An 8,867-nucleotide genomic window follows, 5' to 3' on the forward strand; every position below is an offset into this window, starting at 1 on the left:
TTATAATAGTAATCCGCTAACAACATTGAGTGAAAAGAATATCGATATAGGGGTGTGTTGGTAGCGTATATGGGAATGAAGGAACAAGTTTCATTTCCAAATTAGGCTTTTAGTTAAATGACTGACTTGAGAAAATTGGTTTCAAGCTCATAAACTTGGGCATATCCCAGAGACCCAGACCCATAGCCAACTATTAAACCCATACCCATAGTATTGCTTGCTAACAATCAAACACCCCCATCCTCTTACAAAAGCTTAGTAGTTTTTAGTCATATGATCAAGTGATTTAGTCATGTTGTCCACAAGTTTCAAATTTAATCCTCCTTTGTACTTGTAAGTTGCAAAAAACTAAAACTAAAAATAAAAATTTAAAAAAAAATTTGGAGAAAAATACATACAGTATAATATAAATAAATAAAAGATCTACGGTATAATATAAATAAATAAAAGATCTGATTCGTTTGAGTTACAATTGAGACAGATCGCGCGATCTGTTTGAAAATTACATTGATTTCTGTGAAACGATACAAGTTGCTAAGTAGCCTTAAATATTCAGGGAACCATAATAGTATAATAATTTAACCTGACCCTAAAAGAGAATTTTTATTTAAAGGTGTATATGTGTCGATAAAGTTTTTGGGCCAATTACAGCTTGCCTGCATTATGAGCCTGCATATATTCTGCACTAAAAATACATTCCATGTAAAACAAACTAAGTACTACATCAAGATCAAACACTTCAATGAATTATTATTATTTAAATCCCCAAACCTTTAAATACTTGTTCCTCAAGATTCACTTGACAACAATGTTTCTGACGAACTTTCAAGAGATCGGTCATCATCCTCGTTTAAAGACACTTTTGGGATTTCGACAGCTGTCTTCTCCATCTCCATTTCTTTCTCGATCTCTTCTTCTTTTCTTAAAGCTGTAAATTGTGTGTCTAATGACCTGGCTGCACCTAACCATGCCAACACGATCACTAGTAGTACCCCACCAAGATAAGGCGTTGAATTTGCAAGTGAACCGAAAGTTAAGATCATGAATTGTTGGATCAATGCACCACCCGATTTTCCTAATGGGTTGCACACCACATCGATCGCTGCCTTTCCTTTAACCTGATAAAGTTTCCAAGATATGTTAGTAAAGCTCAAGGTGACAATTTTGACCCATTTACTTATGAGCGTGTCCATTTGGGTTATATGCTTGTATTTTATGGAGGAAACAAGTTGAAGTTACTCAAAATGTCTTTTATTACATCTCCAAAATCAATACTGATAATTGAATTACAGATTATAACTGCAAGATGTAATGTCTCAAATTTAGCAACATACAATGTACCATGTAGGCTTTGAGGTCAGGGGTTCGATCCCTGTCTCCTAAGAAGTCCCTAAGGGAGGTTTTACCGCCCATTTCCAGGATCCAGGTCTGACCCGCCTTCCCCTCAGGATGGTTTAAGGTTTGGATCCCTATAATACGTTTTTGGTTTCCTACCCGAAAGTGCGTGTGCGTGGCAAATGATCGCGAAGGTGGTTAATACCCCTCTGGGTGATGCCGACAACTTGCCTTTCAGAAATAAACAATGTACCATGTAGGTCCTCATGGTTTTTAACACGTTAAGAACGTGTTCTATTTTATATTTTGGTTTTCCAAATATAACCAAAACGAAACACTTTTTTTTTAACTAAAGGGACTTGGTGAGTGCAAAACAAAAAGACAGTACCTTGTGTTTAGTTAAAGAATGGTGGCGTTTTACGGTCCGAAAAATCAACAACAAAAAAAAAAAAAAAAAAAAACTTCTACTTTATTATACAACTCATTTCAAAAATATTACTAAGATGGATGACCGACTTTTCTAATATAAAAATACACTTTTGCAAACTCCATTTCATAGTTTGCAACTTGTATAAGGTTAAATTTTAAATTTTCGAACCTTGGTGTCTTCATCCAAAGGAATATAGGCCATTTCTTTGCACGGATCAAACAGGCTATATTTGGCACTTTTGCTAAATATGTTTTGCATTGCACCAACATAAACAGCTGCTAAAAGGGGCGTGATTCCAAACTTCATAAGACCCGGTCCAAGTGGGTCCCCAAACAAGATCAACGAGAAGAACCCAATTCCCGTTAGAAGCAAAACGGTCGGTGTGATTTTAGCTGCAACACCCCATCCGTATTTGTTAAATATCCATTGACTTAACAACATCATTATGAATGTCGTTATTCCTGTCGCGGTTGAAAAATCTCCCATGAAAGCCGAGTATTCATTCGGACTAGGAAACTGAGAAAAAAAACAAAAAAGGGTGTCATTCGAATGGAAATAAAGTCAAGAAAGTCAAAGATTCATTAAAAAGGTTAAAACTTTTTAACCTTTTTAAGTGTTTTATTACCTGGGCTTTGAGTTTCGATTTCCATGTAACTTCAACAAGATTTATACTAATACCGTACGCTACCACTAATGTGGCTAGATCTCTAATGTATGGTGATGATGCTAAGAACTTCAAACTCTCCATTGTAGTCATGTTCGGCTTTTCCTGCAAATCAAACAAATGTTTTCAAGATTCATTGTTGGAAACTAGAAGTGGCAATTTCAACCCATTGACACATTTATGGGATGATTCAAATCATATTTTATTTTTATAGGTCAAAGTTCTAACTTTTTTGCTTATAAACAGGTCAAATAGGATCCTTTTTAACCATATAAAAGAAGGTGTATTCCAAGAATACCTATATTGACCCAGAAGTTGATCAATTTTGACTTTAACCTTGACAAGCAAATCCAATTTTGACCCTTTAACCGGCGTTGACCGATTATTTAAACGAATTTTGGAAAATCGGATCGGCCTGTTCTTAAAAAGGAGTAATCAGGAATCAATTAGGAGTACTCGGGGTTTTTTTACAACATTGATTGCATGTTACCTTCTTCTTTTTGCTACGGGTAGGAAGGGGTACGTATGCGTTAACCCACCAATAAAGACCACAAATTGCAAATCCCATAAGTACGACAATGCTCATCATGTATTTCAATGAAATGGCCCATCCATCGACACCAGGACCCAAATGTTTTCTCATGTTCGAAAAGTACTTTACAGTACGTCCCGAGAAGATCAGAGCCACATTTGCTCCCAGTCCAAATAAAGGATAGAACTTTTTGGCTTCGTCTACTGTAGTTATCTGCATCGCATAGGTTAAATTATCTTAAAAACAAATGCATAAACCTCACCATAACGCAAAATGCAATACACATAAATCTAACACTGAAATTACGTTACTAACTATAGCTTGTGATCTTTCGATATAAGCGTCAAGATGTCAATATCAACCCATTTGTGTGGATGCACGTCTATTTGCTCAACAGTTTAAAAGTGAAATGGGTCAAGTGAGTTTAACGGTTTAAAGAGGTCAAAAGTCACCCGACATGTACTCACGTGCTTACAATGTCCGTAATCATACAATTGAAGGTAATTATGGCATAAATTATTATTTTTTAAAATAGTACTGTTATAGACTAATATAATATGCAATACATAATTACGAATTTCAAAATGCTAAAAGGATTCTACAAAAATGTTAGGGATTGATGACGTAGGGTTTTGGCCCAATTAGGGTCTACGCAATTAACTTGGGCCCCAAGTCAAGTAACCCTAATTCCCATCTATAAATATGGGGCAAAACCTACATCAAGTTCACAATCTCCCAATCGCATACATCTCATACGGTCATTCGATCACACCGCAACTCCTCCACCACCGCAAGTCCGCAACGCATACGGCAGTTCTTGCCGGATCTTCTCCACGATCATCTTCACGATCGCAACACTAGGGTTTTTACCTACGGGTCTTGTAGGGTTTTTTCTCCCTTTGCCGTCGATAGGGTCCGACTATCGACCGGCGGGTAATTCGTTGGCCACCCTCCCGAGATCATCATCTCGGGTACGGGCTATTCACGGTAACCGGACCGGAGATCAACGACGTTGACGCCTAAAAAAAACCCTTTCGCATTGCTGTTCGTGTGTAGGTTTTCCCTTGGAAAAAATATGCATGAACAATTGGCGCCCACCGTGGGGCACGATGCATTATGTCTCGTATTTCTACCGTCTATCGTTCGGTTTGAGAAGGTTTGTCTTTTCTTATTGAGCTTTTAATTCGTTATATGCGGTTTAAGTACATGAATATTTAGCGCAGATGTTCGCGCGCTTGCGCAACTGTCCACACGCTTTTGTCCAGGTTACGCACGCTTTGCGCACAGTTGTCCGCGACTTTAGACGCAATTTTCATGCGGTTTTACGCATGCTAGTTCATGCGGTTTCCCCACGCATTCTGCATGTGGTTTTTTGCGCATATGTTCGCGGGTTTACGCACAGTTGTTTGCGCAGACTCCTGTGAACTTATTTTCCGCAGCATAATGAGAAGTTCGATACGATACTTGACAAAAATATCATACCGAACTTGGGGGACTTGATGATGTAGGGTTTTGGCCCAATTAGGGTCTACGCAATTAACTTGGGCCCCAAGTCAAGTAACCCTAATTCCCATCTATAAATATGGGGCAAAACCTACATCAAGTTCACAATCTCCCAATCGCATACATCTCATACGGTCATTCTATCACACCGCAACTCCTCCACCACCGCAAGTCCGCAACGCATTCGGCAGTTCTCGCCGGATCTTCTCCACGATCGTCTTCACGATCGCAACACTAGGGTTTTTACCTACGGGACTTGTAGGGTTTTTTCTCCCTTTGCCGTCGATAGGGTCCGACTATCGACCGGCGGGCAATTCGTTGGCCACCCTCCCGAGATCATCATCTCGGGTACGGGTTATTCACGGTAACCGGACCGGAGATCAACGACGTTGACGCCTAAAAAAAACCCTTTCGCATTGCTGTTCGTGTGTAGGTTTTCCCTTGGAAAAAATATGCATGAACAGGGATGTGTTCCCAATCGACACCTTTATAAACCTCACGTTATATTACTAGTTTTGAATGTAAATCACATTAATTCAATTCCTTCGAAGATCTAAAAATTATAGTACATAATTGATTGCAATGTTATACTCATACATATATGTATTACGGAGTATGTAGAATTTGACGATTGACTTTTTGTTAAACCTGCCAATACTAACACCATACTCCTTGTATGCCTAAAAGATTCATTCAAAAGTATACTGTCTAAGTTTGCTATCAGATTAAAATCTAACAATATGCTAATTCAAGCAAGTAAACCATGATCCCCAATCTAATCATGATCCAACAACAGTAGCAAATATCATATCTTAAGAAGCATTAACAAAACCAACATACATTCAAGCAAGTAAACCATGATCCCCAATCTAATCATGATCCAACAACAGTAGCAAATATCATACCTTAAAGAAGCATTAGCAAAACCAGCATACACCAAATTTTAATAAAGTAAACAAAATTTATTACCTGATTTGCAAAACCCCAAAACAGAACTGAAACCACCACACTCCCCCAAAGTTCAGCCATGACATAAAACAAACAAAAACTCCAAATTCTCAAAATTGCAAGCGGTCCAAGAAATCGAGGCCCCAAAAACTCAAGAAGTCTATCAGCAAGAGCTGTTGGGTGAAAATAACCACTGAGAGGATAAAAAACAAACCCAAAAGCCCCAAAGAAGGCAATAAATGGAAGAATTACACTATAAAAAAGAGCTTTTTTAGACAACACATTAGACAACTTTGTATACAAAAGCATAAACCCAATTGCCATAGGCAAATTAACCCAAGTTTTTAAAAAGGGTATAATTTCTGCACTTGACCCTTTAGCAGTTACAACCAGAACATCTTTTGTATCTCTAAGAATTGTATAATTAAACAGGATACAAAAAAACATCAACCCTAAAGGCACAATCTTTTTTAATGTCACAACTTCAACACCCATAAATTTCGGTGACTCAAGTCCGTCGCCGCCGTCAGGGACGGCAACGCCGGTAGCCGAAGCCTTGCAGACATGAAATTTGACTTTTTTAGAATGAGTCAAACTTGGGGGTGTCAAAAAGCTTCCAAATTTTGTAAACCCATCAAGATTTAGTGATAACCCAGTTGGGGATTTGGGTTTTGAATTTGAAAGATTGAATCTTTTTCTAAGTGATTGTTGTTGTGGGTTCAAGAATGATTTGGGTTTGGGATTTGAAGGGAGGGACAGAAGGCCCTTTGTTTGTATGATGACTGCTTGCATTTTTTGCAGTTTTATATGTTTATGAACACAAAAACATAAAATTTGTAAGCTGAATTTGAGAATGTGAGAGATAAAAGGTGGGTGGAGGGAGGCTGCAACTATAAAAATGAGGTGGGTGTACAGGAATGCATTTATGTAAGAGAAGCAAAAACCCTGAAATAAAAGATGGATTTATTAAGGGAAAATACAAAATGAAGATTGAGGTTGTTGTACTTAAATTGGATTTGTATTTGGAATTTTGTCTCAAAAAAAAAAAAAAAAAACAATTAGGATAAAAATAATTAGAAAAGGGAACTAATTGCCAAAAAAGACTTTTATAAAAATGGAATTGAAAAAAAAAAAATGAGCTGATTGTGCTTAAATTTGGATTTGTATTTGCAATTTGCAAATCCTGCAATAGCTTGAAATTTTGTCCAGAAAAATATAAGGAAAGATTGAGAAAAAAAAAATCAGAAAAGAATCTAAAAAGTGCAAAAGAATCATGTGAGTGGTGGAATATGTGAATAATAGGAATTTGGGTCCAGTTATTTGGAATAATCAAATGACGATAGTACCCTTGAAGATATTTGTGAGTTTGCGTAGGGAAACAGTGAAAGTCGATCTAAAATCGCGTCAAAGTTGGTAACGTGACTTTCGATTTGTTTTTAACTAGTTGTTTACCCTCGCTTCGTGCCGGAATTCGGTTTTCAATGTATTTTATTGCGTTTAGTTTAACGATGATGTCGTTGAAGCGCAACTCGAGTCAAACTAAAAGGTATAATCCGTCAAAAATTTAAATGTTATTTTAAATTAACAATATAGGTGCATCTCTGCGGGTAGAGAAAAATATAAAGGAAACCAAAAAAGAAAAAAGAAAAAAGAAATTTGTTACAACGGGTAGAGAAAAATATAAAGGAAACAATCGGTACTATTCATATTTTTTGCCTAGTAGATATTTGCTGCTGCTAATTATAAAGAAACCATCGGTACTATTCATATTTTTTGTCAAGTAGATATTTGCTGCGAGTGAAGAAAAATTTAAAGGAAACCAAAAAAGAAAAAATGGGAAAAAAACTGTTACAAAAAAAAATAAAAAATTGCTACAGTACCGTGAATAGTACTGCTCACCGCGTTTCGCTATGGAATTGTCGACTTTTAAAAATTTAACGCAAAATCAACGTGTATGAAAAGTACCACAAATATTTAGCGTTTTTTAAAAAGCGTCCGTTTTGCGTATAGCTAGTGACATTGTGTTCCTAAAATTATTTCGAGTTTAACGATGGTGTCGAAAAAATTTAACTCGTTGCGAGAGAGAAGATATGACCCGTTGAATATTTGGGTGGAGTTTATTTAAGATTTTTTATGAAAATGGTTATTTGACACTTTACCCCCTGTTTGGGGGTCGATTTGAATTTTTCAAAAAAGTGTGGGGGGCGTTGGTGAAAAAATGAAATTTAGTATTAAAAAAGAAGGTGAAAAGTCGAAAATGCCCCTGGTTACTATTCATAACTTTGTCTATTAGTTAATATGTTAGCGTTTTTTAAAAAGCGTCGGTTTTGCGTATAGCTAGTGACATTGTGTTCCTAAAATTATTTCGAGTTTAACGATGGTGTCGGAAAAATTTAACTCGTTGCGAGCGAGAAGATATGAGCCGTTGAATATTTGGGTGGAGTTTATTTAAGATTTTTTATGAAAATGATTATTTGACACTTTACCCCCCTGTTTGGGGGTCGATTTGAATTTTTCAAAAAGTGTGGGGGGCGTTGGTGAAAAAATGAAATTTAGTTAAAATTAAAAAAAAAGGTGAAAAGTCGAAAATGCTCCTGGTTACTATTCATAACTTTTGTCTCTTAGTTAATATGTAAATTTATAGTTTTTCGATTTCTATACTTTTTTTTTCGATTTCTATAGTTTTTAATTTATTTTTACTTTATTTTTCTTATCCGTACTTTGTGATTATTTTTTAACGACGATATTGAAGTCACTGACGGAGTCACTAGCCACCCACTCGATCATACCAAAGAATTCACAAGACGTGCTCACTTCCTACACCGGCTAGGATGAAACCTCAAGATATTGCACTCATGAAAAACTTTTGAAAGAACCTTGCCAAATATGAACAGTTTCCACCATTTGCAAGATTTTCTCTTAGGACTTCATAACCAATTGTACACAGTGACGGATTTATGAATGGCAGTTAGTGGTGTCACTGGTTAAAAATCCAAATTTTTATTTAATAGATGACTTATATCAATGGTGTGAGCTAGTGGCGGATCCGAGATTCCTTATTGACGAGGGGCCAAGAAATTAAGCTAAAAATTAAATCACAAAAGTGACGTAAAACATCATTAAAGTTGACGGTTTTTATCAACAAATCTCATAATAGTTATAAACAACTAATATGACAAATTTCATGTATATATTTATTAACGTCATATGTATTTCTTACGGAGTATTTAATTTTGTTCTTTTATCGTCTATAATTGTAGAAAATGATAAGAGCTTTCAAATTTGTAGAAGTTTTATACATGTTTAGTGTGATAAACTAGAAGTAAATGATAAATGATGAAGACATGTATATACATGGATGGAGTTAATACTTTATAGACTTATCGATAGCAAAAAAATGTAAAGAGGTTTCATCATATATAATTACATTGTTGAGTGACTTTTACACTTAAAAA

At 36.1% G+C, this 8,867-nt stretch overlaps 1 protein-coding gene across 2 annotated transcripts; it reads right to left on the reverse strand.

Moving 5' to 3' along the window:
- Positions 1–431: 431 nt before the first annotated feature.
- Positions 432–6,453, reverse strand: LOC139865826 (plastidic ATP/ADP-transporter-like). Of its 2 annotated transcripts, none has more exons than XM_071853932.1 (6): positions 5,434–6,453; positions 2,920–3,174; positions 2,391–2,534; positions 1,934–2,281; positions 772–1,118; positions 432–680 (listed from the first exon to the last, which is right to left on the reverse strand). In XM_071853932.1, exons 1-5 carry the CDS (start codon positions 6,202–6,204, stop codon positions 789–791), a joined length of 1,848 nt encoding a protein of 615 aa, XP_071710033.1. In that variant the 5' UTR covers positions 6,205–6,453; the 3' UTR covers positions 432–680; positions 772–788. The 2 variants fall into 2 exon arrangements, with proteins under 2 accessions (XP_071710033.1, XP_071710034.1); XM_071853933.1 differs by having other exon boundaries at positions 432–685.
- Positions 6,454–8,867: the final 2,414 nt, after the last annotated feature.

This window comes from Rutidosis leptorrhynchoides, chromosome 9 (assembly GCF_046630445.1).
Source record: "Rutidosis leptorrhynchoides isolate AG116_Rl617_1_P2 chromosome 9, CSIRO_AGI_Rlap_v1, whole genome shotgun sequence".
Lineage (NCBI taxonomy): Eukaryota > Viridiplantae > Streptophyta > Magnoliopsida > Asterales > Asteraceae > Rutidosis > Rutidosis leptorrhynchoides.